This window comes from Aythya ferina, assembly GCF_964211825.1.
Source record: "Aythya ferina genome assembly, chromosome: 3".
In the NCBI taxonomy this organism is placed as follows: Eukaryota; Metazoa; Chordata; class Aves; order Anseriformes; family Anatidae; genus Aythya; species Aythya ferina.
The window spans coordinates 9,630,404-9,643,163 of NC_140298.1; the positions used below are offsets into that span (position 1 = coordinate 9,630,404).

Sequence of the window (12,760 nt, forward strand, 5' to 3'; positions counted from 1 at the left end):
GAAATAGGTGGAAACCCAATGGCAGCTTCTTTCTCAGGGAAAAGTCTGAGACCCCTGCTGGTGGAACCAACCCTCCCTGTAGGCAGCTATTTCCTTTTACAGAAGCAGCCCGGGAGCCCTTTGCTCTTGCTCTTTGCGTTGCCTCCATTGCTTCATGCATCCTAAAAGGCAGCCTTCAAAGTCTTCAAGTTATCTGGGCATTCTGCATGCTGCCCTGTTGCCTTCCACAGCTTTTGGCCAGGATCAGTATGTACCTGCTGCAGGAGGAGGGCTTATCACCTCTGTGTCCTTGGCTCACTCTCACCTCTTACCTTTCAAGTTAATTGAGATAAATGACACAAGCAACAACCGAACAAACTGCGTTGGTAGCGCGCTGTTTTACCTTGAGCTGCTTGAAGTGGAAGCTCTTTCCTCTCTACAGCTTGGGCTTCAGAGGTAACTGAAGGTAACCAATTTAGGCAACTCAGTAAGTCTTAAATCTCATGAGCTGAAGGCTTGAATGATTTCAGCTGTAAAAATATTGCTGGGCTATGAAGTGCTGCAGTGTTTATGTGGACAAAGAAATGCTTACTTGTTGATTTTTTTGATAATCTCATTTCACTTTCTGTTTTGATTCACAGACCTAAGCTGAGTTATTTTGCAAGATCTGTAACAAGGCTGGTGGAAGGCGGGAGAAAAGAGCCCTTGTTTAATAAATCAACTCAGTATGGTTACTGCAGCCCCCTGTTCTGTCACATGCAGCATTTTAAGAGGCAAGACATCCAGCACTGACAGCTGGTGGTGCTCCAGTCCCTGGCACTGCCCAGCATCTGGACTGGGAGGTTCTCAGCCTCACTAGGCTGCCCTTGCATGTCAGTTCTGAGAACAGAATGAGAATCCTGGTAGGTGCAGATTCTAGAACCAAGTGCAAATAAGCTCTTTACCTCTTAGTCTTCAAACTGTTTCTTTCTGTGACAGCATTGCAGCAGCAGCAGTCTTCCAGTAGCCTGTTGTTAAACTGGGCATTAGCTGACTCTTCTTTTCCCTAGGAAGATGCTGATCCATGCGTGGTTGTAAGTGCTCAACTATGCTGATTAGTTCTGGCTCAAAACTTAAAGGCTTTCTGATGTACCGTGAGCAGTCCCTTAATGCTTAAATAAACGTCAGGCACCCACACCTCAGTATAGCACTTTAAATACACAACTTTTAATGGCTTTTCAATACAAAGACTGTTCAAATCAGATGGTGTGCCTGAAGGAAGTCAGACCGCACAAACAGTCCCATTTCTCTTCTGGGCTTCCAAGGCAGAGGGCTGAGCGCTTCTGCAGCCCCCATGAACGCGCAGCTTGTGCGTGCGGTGAGCACGCTTCCCAGCCCCAGTCCTTCATAAAGCAGCCAGACCGCACCTCAGAACCTTTCAGCTGCTCTGCTGGCCACAGCCCTGATATTGCCATAAACTTTTGATGGAGGACTTCCTGCAGAAGAAAAACCAAGTCAGCAAATGTGGTAACACGTTACAGAAACAGCTCCCCTGCTGGCGTGCTTCAGTCTGTGTTAGTGGGGAGAACTTGCCCAGGAGTAAGAGATACTCATGGTTAGCTACTTCATTGATTACTACAAGCTCTGCATCAGTCCTGCTGGCAGCAGCTCTGCAGAGCAGCACCAAGCACTTTACGGCTGGTGAATGCTCCTTCACGGTGTGTTCAAAACAGCACTGCTCCCTGACACAGAATCCTTCAGGGAATGCAGCAGCAGGAGCAAAAAGCTAAAAATCTTCTGCATCATACAGAGGGCTTTGCAGGCAGAAATCAAGCCCTGGGCTAAAGGAAGGGGGAAGAAAACTAGGAATGAACAGAGTTCCTCCCCATGTCTTCCCCTGACTTCCCCTGACTCTTAAGCGCAGCAGGCAAGTCTCAGCAAGCTCCACACCCCCAAAAGCAGCTGTGGACACACTAGGGCACAACGGGAGTCCCCCAGAAAGCAGTCTGAAACTGCAGAGTCTCTCTTCCTGTAATGGAGAAGGTTAACTAACAGGACTTACCTAAAATTAGATTACAAATTGCTGTCCGTGCCATTTTGATGTTCTGAAAAGATCCTAAAATATGAATTTTCCTAAGAAAAAAATAGAGCAATGTTAACGGGGGATAAAGATTCTCCGTGGTTGCATAGTTAATAGCACATAGCTCAAGCAGGAGTTCAGAAGTGAGTATAGCATTCTGGATCAGTGTACTACTTTTTTCTCCACAGCTATAATTAAGAAAACTACAGCATAGAACCCATCCTCTAAATCTTTTTAGAAATAGATGTTTACAGTTTGCAAGCTTAAGGCTATAGCAGCTTTAGAAGAAAGTGTTGCAGGGTTGGTGGGTTCAACTTTGATTACTCAGAGGAAGGAATTCTTCAGCAGTGTGGAAACAATGCTTGATGAGCTGGTATCATTGTTGCCATAACAAAAGGTCAAATACTCAATTAATGTTCATTAAAAATTGCACTTAAAATATTTGTCTCACTGATGCTCTACCAAAGTTTATGGTAACTTGAACCGTGGTGGTTCCTAGGAGACAAGATAAGTCAGTGAAGGGATTATACTGTCGAGAAGGAAGGAAGTCAATACTTACGAGTCAGCAAGAACTATTCGTGTCCTTGTTACATTTTCTATTGTGAATTTTGTTTTTCCACCTTTCCCTGCTATTCTCCCTATTGCTCTCGACAGATGATCTCCTTTCAAAGGTTTGACTAAAATGAGAACAAAACACTCGGTAAAACAGCAGTAGTACACAGCCCTCTGTAATGCTTCCCTCGTTCAAGTTTTTATTGAAATAACTCACTTTAAGTAACACTAAGGCAATTTTACTATTGGTGAAATATTACCTACGTTCACCTGTGTGACTAGAAGGGAAAAATCACACCAGTGATAAGTGACCATGAGGTCTGTCAGAGAAATCCACAACAGAAGGCATTCCCTTTGTTACAGGGCGATTAAGATTGAAGAAAGAAACAAGCAAGAGCACATGGTTAACATGAGTGGAAGTGACACAATTAAGTTTAGATGCTACTCTTCTTGGAGCCAGCTCCCTGGAGTCCCAGTAATGTGCAAAACAAACACTTTGCCTGCTTCCTACCTCTCTGTCATGATACTTGGAGGAATTTAAAAATTTTAAAAAAATTATATATTCCCCAAAACACTCCTCCATGTGATGTTTATGTTAAAAAAAATAATTCCTGTAACGAGTCACATCAGTGGACAATCTGACAAAGTGCTATACTTCTAAGGATGAAGATTTTGAGCATTTTCTTGGGAAATCATTAAAAAAAATGACAATCCCTTTAAGCCTCCTGTACCTAGACAATAATTCCATGTATTGACATGAAGATTTTCCTGCTCCACAAGGATAAATGACACAAATGGAGCAGGGAAAGAGACAGCAAGAACTCGCAGATGGTACACACAACTACGGGAACAGGAGCAGAAGCCACTTACCGTCTGTAACTTCAAAGGACTCTAGAAAAAGATCATCTAATCTGATGAGAGCAAGAGCATCCTAGAATATTAAGAGATTTGTTATCAGCACAAGTGTTACAGCACCACAACACAGGGCAAGCTTGTGTTTTCTTTCTCAACAGATCACATGAATATTTCTCCATTTGATGTCTCAAACAGCTGGCTAAAGCTAGATCAGCTTCTTTTCAGTAGAAATAAAAACTTCTGTGTAGAGAACCCTGGAAATGCTTAGACCCTACGACATTTACCCAGACCCACCTTTACTACCAGAGTCAGTACAAGCCTGTGACAACAACCTGACTGTTCTGTACTACAAAAGCTTTGTTTTTTTTCCAAGTAAAGTTCGAGTTTTGAACACAAATGGCTATTGGCTTGGACGAAAGCAAAATGAACACTCATACACTACCAGGTATTTCCTTCATTTCACAATTTTACTTGTGTGCTTTTTATTCTGAATTAGTTTCGGAGATTAGCCTCCCACTTCAGTCATAATTCCAAACAAGCTTGTTTATAGAAAACCACCCTGAAGATTTTCGTTTCTTAATACAATTTCTGGAGAGGCCAAAGATTTCAAGCAAGTTCATCCAACCTCCCAATCCAGCTGCTGGGGACTCACCTCTACTTGGAAGCCAAGTATAAATGCTTTCACAAAATCGGCTGCTTTCGTTAGAGCACTGAGATCCTTTGTCTCCTGACAAGTCTGCAAGACACAAAGTTCAGTTCGCAAATTAAGAACATGCAAGTAGGGTCAGGCCTTGAAAATTGTTAGGATATGAAAGCTAACCATAGAGGACACACTGAGGTAACGCCCTTCTATATTGAATAAAAAAAAAAACAAACAAAAAAATGAGACCACAGAACAGCAGAGAGAAGAGATGGACGATGGTGGGAGACAACTTGAGGAACTTATTGAGATGCCAGTAGCATTGAGATGTTTTAGCAGATTACAGAACATGGACAGGTTCAATACAACATACAGAATAAAAAGATTAACAAGGTATTTGAAACATGTAGAAACCAACCTAGCAAAGCATCAAATATTTGAGTTTTTGTTTTTAAGTTTTAGACTTTTTTTCACCCTAGGAGAGGCAGCAGCATTTGCAGTCACGCAGCATTCTTTACTGCTTGTCCTAAAACTCGGCCAAGGCCTTCCTCTGCTGCCAGGGGAAAAAATTGTGTATGCATCTACATTTACAGACCTCAGGGGTGTGTAAACGTAGATGCATACACAACGCAGTAAAAACGCAGGGAAAAGTTGAGAAAGCATAGTCACTGAAGCAGCAGAAAAAGCAAGGCAGGATAACTCACAAAACCCACTGTTAACCTACATTCCTGGATCTTCCGTAAGAAGCCAGAGATACCGAAAGTTTTGGTGCCCCCTCCAAAGTCAGCTGGCTGCTGAGTGCCACATGTGCGCTTAGTCAGCTTCCGTGTCGGGGAAACGCCTCACAAATGACGTTCAGCGCAGACACTGGGGCTCTTCCTTAATGCTCAAGTAAATGTTCTCCTATAAAAGTCCTCCCAAAAAAAACACCACCCAACTCTAGAAGAGCCTTAATGCTTTTAGATTCTACGTGTACAAACCATTTGCTTCTAAACACGTTTATTTTGGCCGCCGGTGCGGGTTTCCCCTCCCGGCTATGCCGCTGGACGCCCCGAACCCGCCGGGCCCCCCAGGGGAGCAGCCGCGGCCATCCCACGGCCCCCACCTTGATCTCCACGTTCCTCGTCTTCAGGTTGAAGCGGATCTGCAGCTGCAGGTGCTCCACCACGGGCGTGAAGATCTTCATCCAGTTCTCCTTCAGCGGCGTGTACCTGTTGGCGGGCACGGCCACCTTCCGCACCTCCCCGCCGCCGACCTGTCGCGACAGAGCCCTCAGGACCCCGCTCCGGGCGCCTCAGCCGGGCCGGCCCCGAGCCCTCCCCGCTCCCCGCTCACCCCCAGGCTCTCTGCGGGCAGCGCGGGGAAGGCCGGCCTCTTGCGGGGCCGCGGCTCCGCCATCTCCTCATCCTCCCCCTTCCTCTCCTCCTCCCGCCGCCGCCGCCGCCTGCTGACTGAGGTGAACCCATCCCCTCCCGGCGCCGCTTCAGTCTCCATGACGACGTCCGTTAGCCGCTCTCCGCGCCTCAACGGCTGCAACGGCCGCACGCGGCCCAACCGCCGGAAAGCAGCCGTGAGGGGGCCGCTTCCGCCGCGCCTCAGCCCGCCCCTTCCCGCCGGGCGCGATGGCGGCGGCGGCCGGTGCGGGTGGTGCGGGTGCGGATCGTCCGCAGGTGGTGTCGCACGTGCAGCAGGCGCTGAGCTACACGCTGTTCGACTGCAAGTGGGTGCCGCGCAGCGCGCGCCTCCTCTGCCTGGGCAGCGCCGCGCGCGGCACCGGCGTCCTGCAGCTGTACGAGCTGCGCGCCGGCCGCCTGGCGCTGCTGCGCGAGGTGAGCGGCGGGAAGGGGAAAGGGCGGGAACGGCCGCGCCTCAGCGCTGAGGGGGGGATAAGGGAGGAGGATGGGGGGGGTCCTGAGGGGAGCTGCGCGCCCCCCGCTGAGCCCCGCGTGTGCTTTCCTGGTAAGATCGAGAAGGCCAAGCCCATCAAATGCGGGACCTTCGGCGCCGCCTCGCTGCAGCAGAGATACCTGGCGACCGGGGACTTCGCGGGGAGCCTCAATGTGTGGTAAGCGGCCCGCCGCTTGTCGCCCCAAAATATGGGTGCTTCGGTCGGTGCTGCCCCTGCCGTGGTCGAAAGCGCCTCAGCGAGGCCCTTCGGCTGTAAAAGGGGCTGCTGCGTGGGTGCGCGGCTCTAGGAGGCTGCCTCCAGCCTTAATGTGACACCTGTGTTGCATGCACTTAGTGGGCTTGATGGGTTTTCCTGGTCCCTCAGTGGTTCGTGTAATAAGTTTTTGTAGGTACATCAGTCATCAATTAAGCAAGAGTGTCCAAAAAGCACTTTTTAAAGAAATTACTGCTGTATTTCATGCGCCAAAGAGCTATTGGTTCTGTGTTGGTGGAACACTGAGAATGGCGTGGATCAGTCCCTCCTTGAAAAGAGATTAAAGATGCAGCGTGATGAGGGGTTCTCCAAGGATGAGAATCAGCAGGAAAGCCACAAAACCCAGAGGTGGATGCAAAGCTCCTTTGGAGGCCACTTGTCAGAGCTAGGTGGGAATAGGTGAGATGGTTGCTGGAAGTAAAGCTAATGAGAGTGTTTTGCAGTAAAGCATTTTGATCTGCAACATGATTTGCTTTGAGCCCAGCATAAAAACCCGTTCCCGAGGGCTGCTGTGGCGAATCCCCGACTGTTTTACAAATAGAGGAATCCAGACCTGAGCAAAAGCTTTCAGACCCGTCTAAAGAATCAGCCAAAAGAATCAAAAATGTGTTCATAACATTGACACCCATTATTTGAGTTCACTTATTTTGTGCTCACATTTCAATTTTTATACAGATCCTGACTGTCAAGGTAAATGCCATATTGTCTGTTCTTTTTTTTTTTTTTTTTCTTGCCTAGGAATTTAGAAGCTCCTGAAATACCAGTGTACTCTGTGAAAGGTCATAAGGAAATCATAAACAGTATAGATGGTGTAGGTGGCTTAGGAATTGGGGAAGGTGCACCAGAAATTGTGACTGGCAGTCGAGATGGTGAGTTAGTGACCTCTACAAGTCTTTTCAATTATTCCAAGAAAGCAGCCTGCGAGCTGTGATGGCAGGGGACGCTCTGCCATCTGAACCAGTTACAAACCTGTTGCAACTGGTTCTCGTATGAAGTCTGTCTTTTGAATCTTGTTTGGGACAAGGGATCTCTAACTCTTGTAGAAGCAGTAGAGAAGCAAAAGATATTCTTGTCACTGAGCGTGGGAGAGAAGGAACGCAAAGCAGAATAAACACAAAATACCAGCTAGAGAACATACATCCTTGGCATACTTTTAATTTATTTCTGTTGTTTTGTTTTGCTTTGCTGTCCACTAAACCAGTCTGGCTTTCTGGAATTTAAAGAGATGCTCCTGTGTTTTGAATGACCAGGCTGAAGAGCAAAGGCCTTTCCTGGGAAAATGAGTGCAGCGTGGCAGCGTGTCCCTAATACAGAATCCCCTGCCCTCCTTTACAGGGACCGTGAAGGTGTGGGACCCAAGGCAGAAAGATACTCCTGTGGCTAACATGGAGCCTGTGCAGGGAGAGAGCAAGAGAGACTGCTGGACAGTAGCATTTGGTAAGGTACCAGATAATTACTGTTCCCCCCTCTAATGTGACCTCTATTTCAAGGTGTTATGGAATGGTTATTTGTATGGATGAGTCAGTAGCAGGTTTTGTTTTTCAGCATTATCAAATTACGTGTTTTTAATGTGTTTTTCAAAAGATGCCTGTTTTGTGATACTTGGATTTGGCCTAATTTTCTTACAGTCTTTGGTCAATCACTTCCCAGATAAACCGTGCAAGCTTTATTCCTAGGTACTTCTACAGTCCTAGGTGCAGGAATTTAAAATTTGTGTGTCTAGGAATGTAAAAGCAGACAAGCTGCCTTGTCCTAACATAGTGTAACTGTTGCAGTGCATGGAGAGCCAGCCGATCACTGGTGTAGCATAATTCCAACTGTCAAGCATTAAGGCATTAATTTAAGAGAAAATCCTCAAAGCTAGGAGCTAATTAAAGACAGAGATGCTTCACTTGGGCCCAGCGTTTTTCCTTTGAAGAGAACAAGCTGTCTGTGTAGTACACGGGCTGGTATTTCTGGATTAGCTCCATTTCTGCCTCCAGACTCAGGCAGTAAGTTTTACAAACTGCGAATAAGTGCATGGATTATAATAACAAAATTGATAGTAGGGAGATGACATTTCTTGGCAAGAAGGTCCAGCTAAGCTATAATGCTCCTTGCTATTGAGACCTTTGTCTTCTGCTTTGACTAATAGAGAGAAAAGTGGCCTCATACTTTCTTCTGCTTGCTTTTGAGTTCCTGCTGGTTGAGCCAAGGCCGGGTCCATCCCGAGCTACGCACTGTCCATGCAGGTTAACTGCTCCCAGGTGCTGATGCGCCTCCTTGAGCCTGTCTGCTGGGAGTCAGGTTTTGGAGGCAGGCTTCTGTGTGTGTGTCTGAGGGCTACTGTAACACCCAGGGCCCCCCTAAATGCCCGTGTCCTCAAAGGAGTCTTGTCCCTGCAACACTTCATGCATGAGGGACCAGTTAGTGAACCGCTGGACTGCTCTGTGCTGCGGGGCCATTGTCCTGCCCGGGGAGCGTGGTTTGTAGCAGCTGAAGCAGTCTGTGCAATTTAGGCAGCGCTTGGCAGGGGAGTAAGAATTTGTTCACGCTGTTTAAAGAAACAGACTGCCAGTGTTGAAGCTGTGTTTGCTGTACCTTTTGGGTTAGAAAACTGGCCTGTTCATTCAGTCTTACTGTCCCAATAGTAATGCTTTTCTGGCGTAAATCTAAGTTGAAATTGCAGACTTAGGAGATCTGAAATTTATAGCCTAAGGAGGGTTTCTGTATTCTAACTATTTCTGTCTCTGTGTCCAGGTAACGCTTACAATCAAGAGGAGCGTGTTGTTTGTGCTGGGTACGACAATGGGGACATTAAACTGTTTGACTTAAAAACTATGTCACTGCGATGGGAGACCAACATTAAGAATGGGGTAAGGTGCCATAAAAATTACAGTTTCATTCCACCTTCAGTGTATCTGTGTTTTTGGGTGATCTCGTTAAGTCCAAGTTGGTAGTGATGTTGTTGTAAAGATAACCAGAGATTTACAGATCTCACACAAAACATTATTTTTAGCAGTGGCTAGTTTGAAGGCTGAATGCATTTAATTTTATGCATTTCCAGGTCTGCAGTGTGGAGTTTGACAGAAAAGATGTAAATATGAACAAGCTAGTGGCTACGTCACTCGAGGGAAAATTCCACGTTTTCGATATGAGGACTCAGCACCCAACTAAAGGCTTTGCTTCTGTTTCAGAAAAGGTATGTGGAGACAGATAACTTCTGAAGAGACAAACTTTTGCAATATATGCTGCTAAAGTAGTTGGAAGCACTGCAGGTGTAAAATTACTGATAGGTGAGAGATGCCCAGGTTCCTAGGAACAAGCTGTGCAGTGGTGTGGCTGGTGTGGCCCAGGTGCAAGCAGTAAAAGGGCTCCTGTCTGTCCTGCCAGCGTTCACTGAAGCTTCCCCTCTTATACCTGGATTTTGGGTCCTGTTGCAGTTTCAAGTTTGTGCACTCAGCTGTGCCCCTAGTCCAGGAGTCTTGTATGTCGGAGGAGTATATCAAAGTGGGATGAGCATGCAGATTCAAATCTTAAATATATCCAAAAATAAAGTAAGCCCTATGCAAATGCTGTTTTATCCTGCATCACAAGACCTTGTATGAGCCACAGAAATCATTATTTCTCTTCAGAACCAAAGGTTTTTGGCTTGCTATACTGAGGGTGAGCAAAAGGAATATGTAGGGGAAACTTAGGGCCCTGGAAGCTCTTTAATGTGGAGAACTTAAAATAATCAACAAGAGTGGTCATAGACAGAAGACACAAGGTTGCGAGTTCTTTATAAAGCCGTATGATTATTTTTGGTGAACAAAATCTGATGTCAATTAGAAAAACTAATTTTTTTTGTGGTTAAGTTCTCTAGGACTGCCTAAATTAGAAAAATCTGAATTTCAGCTGAATATCTTTAAATCCCTATTTAACACATCTCCAGGCAAAGCAGATCAGATGTTGGAAGTATTTTGATTAGATAACACAGAAGTATTTTCCAAATTAGAGTTTGTAATAATCAAAATACGAAAGTGGGATTTGTTATCATTCATTAGTTGCATCTAAGTTTTTTGTTTGTTTGTTTTTGTTTTGTTTTGTTTTTGGACACTTGTAGGCAGGTATGCATAAGGTCAGAGTATGAGTGTTAAGACTTTTCTTCAAGTGATTTCTGTTGCTGTGCGATCTTCCGTGCCCTGGCTGAGATATAAATGTGAATTGTAGGTGTGTGTGTTGTGTTTGCATAGCGTTTCTAGTATGTTCACTTGCAGTAATGATATTTAAGAGTTGTCAGATGTTGAAATTCCCCTTGTGGTGCCCATGTCTTAAGAGCCTGGGAATCAAGTAGTTCTAGAACTGTTCCAGAGGAACTGCAGCCACTTCACCTCCGTTTAGCTTTGCTTAGATGGCCCAAGAAGCTGAAGTATCCCTGGTGGCCTTGGTAGGGCTGCTGCCACCTTATCTCTGTGGAGGAATGGGGCACGCTGGGGACCTGACTTGGCCTTTTCTGTGTGGGGACTGGCAGGAGCAGGGGAAGGGGCCTCAGAATGGACGTTCTGGTGTCCACCGTGAGAAGGATGGGGTCTTCTTGTACAAGTGACTCCAGTTTAAGAGTCTGTGTCCTCGTGAAGCTCATCTGTAAATGACTTCAGTATGATGCTTTTGTTTTTTCTTATTAGGCCCACAAATCCACCATATGGCAGGTTCGGCACCTACCGCAGAACAGAGATATATTTATGACGAGCGGAGGAGCTGGGAGCCTTCATCTCTGGAAATAGTAAGTGATCACTCTCCAGCCTACAACAGGGGAATAAGAAACCAAAACAATAATCTCTTGTTTTAAGAAGGAACCTTTCTGAAAATGGTGAGTTGGGGTCCTGCTTCCAAGCTCAGAATATCAAGTTAAAATTATTGCTTACGAGTACAGTAGAAATGGTGATTTTGGTGTCAGTACCCAATTCAGAATCCTGAATTGATTCCTTAAAAAAAAGAGATTGACAGCAGCACAGGTGAATTCTGCCCTTGTCACTTTTTGTAACATATTCAAGATCTAATTACATCTTCAGTTAACATGGTAATAAATGGAAGAAAATAGGTTTCTTAAAGTTTTTGTGTGGTTGCAGTTGCATCTGTGAAAAATATCGAAAGCCTGGATTTGTAATGATCTTGTCGTAATGTTTTATTATAGCAAAATAACTTAATCATCCCAAATACAGTGAAGTAGGTGCATAAGGTTTCAGAGGGATAGCTCTGAGATGAAATTTTTTTGCCTGTGGCAAAAGCCAAACTGTTAAAAAATAAAGGGCTATAGGAGAGACGTGCCAGGATTCAGAACTTCCTACCTCATTGTTTTGTCATGAAATATTTGCTAAGTACATACTATAGATACAGCTGGATATGATGGCTCATTATTTGGAAGATGTTTCTTTGCCCTATCTTGAGAACAGCCCCTTTTGTGTGGTCTTTTGCAAACAAAAGGATAACGATGTGTTTGTATCGGTAAATGTTAAGTGCGTGTTTTACTTTTCTTATTGCCAGCGAGTACCCTGCTCAGCGCTCCAAGAAGGATTCTGAAGGAGCTGAGATGGGGGTGGCAGGTTCTGTCAGCCTCTTGCAGAACGTGACCCTGTCAACGCAGCCGATCTCTAGCCTAGACTGGAGCCCTGACAAAAAGGGGCTGTGTGTTTGTGGTGCCTTTGACCAAACTGTGAGGGTACTGATAGTTACCAAGCTTAACAAAGTCTGACAGGAGAACTTGGATCTCTGATGAGAAAGCAATATAGTTTGCAGTCTGTAAATATGGGAGGGAGAGACCTCCTGGTTCTAATTTAATTTCTCCCTTATTAAAACTGGATTAAAGAAATAGAAACCAGATCTTTCTATTGAAAGTTCAGATACGTGCACTTAGAGTTGTTTGGCTGATTGCACTGCGATGACTTGAAGTGGCCTGGGCACGCAACTTTCACCGTCTGGAAATGTGAATTTACGTTAAAACAAGATGTGCCTTCGTGTTAACGCAGCCTGTAACTTCAGCGGTAACTTGAAATTGCTTGTGTTGGGTTTAACCGCAGCGCAGATCTGTTGGTGCTTGTTGAATGGTCTGGCTCTTCTGCATATAGTATTGTCCACATGCACTCGTGCAATGGGAACTACTGTGTGCTCCCCATAGGAACTCTTTGTGCTTAGTTAGAATGTTTGTTAAAGTGACTTAGGGGTCTTCAATACACTAGAAACCATAACGAATACTAAAATATTCAGGTTTAATTGAGTAGACTTCTTACTGAAGATGGTATTGCAATTAAGCTATTGAGCAAAATGCACTGTTTAACCATTTTAGTTTGGTTTTGTAACGAGTTTTTATGTTCTGTTGATTTTATATCTGTTTTTAACTTTGTATTCTACAAATAAAATTATATGGAGTGTTGTCTTGATATAAACAAAATATGTTATTCAAACATCCGGACATGTAGGGAAGGAATAGACTTCTGTAGGTTTACAAGAACAGCCTGTAATAGTTAGAAGTTCATCGTTTTGCAGCAAAAATTAC

The 12,760-nt window shown here is 45.1% G+C and overlaps 2 protein-coding genes across 3 annotated transcripts; one reads left to right on the top strand and one right to left on the bottom strand.

Annotated features, from left to right (window-relative positions):
* Positions 1–1,163: 1,163 nt before the first annotated feature.
* Positions 1,164–5,677, bottom strand: PNO1 (partner of NOB1 homolog). The gene is made up of 7 exons (XM_084515023.1): positions 5,421–5,677; positions 5,191–5,340; positions 4,098–4,181; positions 3,461–3,521; positions 2,598–2,715; positions 2,021–2,091; positions 1,164–1,454 (listed from the first exon to the last, which is right to left on the bottom strand). The coding sequence occupies exons 1-7, from the start codon at positions 5,577–5,579 to the stop codon at positions 1,387–1,389; spliced, it is 711 nt and encodes a 236-aa protein (XP_084371149.1). The 5' UTR covers positions 5,580–5,677; the 3' UTR covers positions 1,164–1,386.
* Position 5,678: 1 nt separating this feature from the next.
* Positions 5,679–12,655, top strand: DNAAF10 (dynein axonemal assembly factor 10; the record flags this gene model as incomplete). 2 transcript variants are annotated; one of them, XM_084515015.1, is made up of 8 exons in its annotated part: positions 5,679–5,914; positions 6,050–6,150; positions 6,985–7,115; positions 7,582–7,683; positions 8,986–9,101; positions 9,293–9,427; positions 10,893–10,990; positions 11,752–12,655. In XM_084515015.1, the coding sequence occupies 8 exons, from the start codon at positions 5,708–5,710 to the stop codon at positions 11,957–11,959; spliced, it is 1,098 nt and encodes a 365-aa protein (XP_084371141.1). In that variant the 3' UTR covers positions 11,960–12,655. The 2 variants fall into 2 exon arrangements, with proteins under 2 accessions (XP_084371141.1, XP_084371142.1); XM_084515016.1 differs by lacking the exon at positions 7,582–7,683 and having other exon boundaries at positions 5,708–5,914.
* Between the last annotated feature and the right edge of the window lie 105 nt (positions 12,656–12,760).

Bases quoted from the DNA above. Each gene is read 5' to 3' on its own strand.
- PNO1 (XM_084515023.1), bottom strand. From the start codon at position 5,579: ATGGAGACTGAAGCGGCGCCGGGAGGGGATGGGTTCACCTCAGTCAGC. The intron at 4,182-5,190 runs GTGGGGGCCGTG...TGTGTCTTGCAG, and splicing joins CGAGGAACGTGGAGATCAAG to ACTTGTCAGGAGACAAAGGA. The intron at 2,092-2,597 runs GTAAGTATTGAC...TTTTTTTCTTAG, and splicing joins CGAATAGTTCTTGCTGACTC to GAAAATTCATATTTTAGGAT.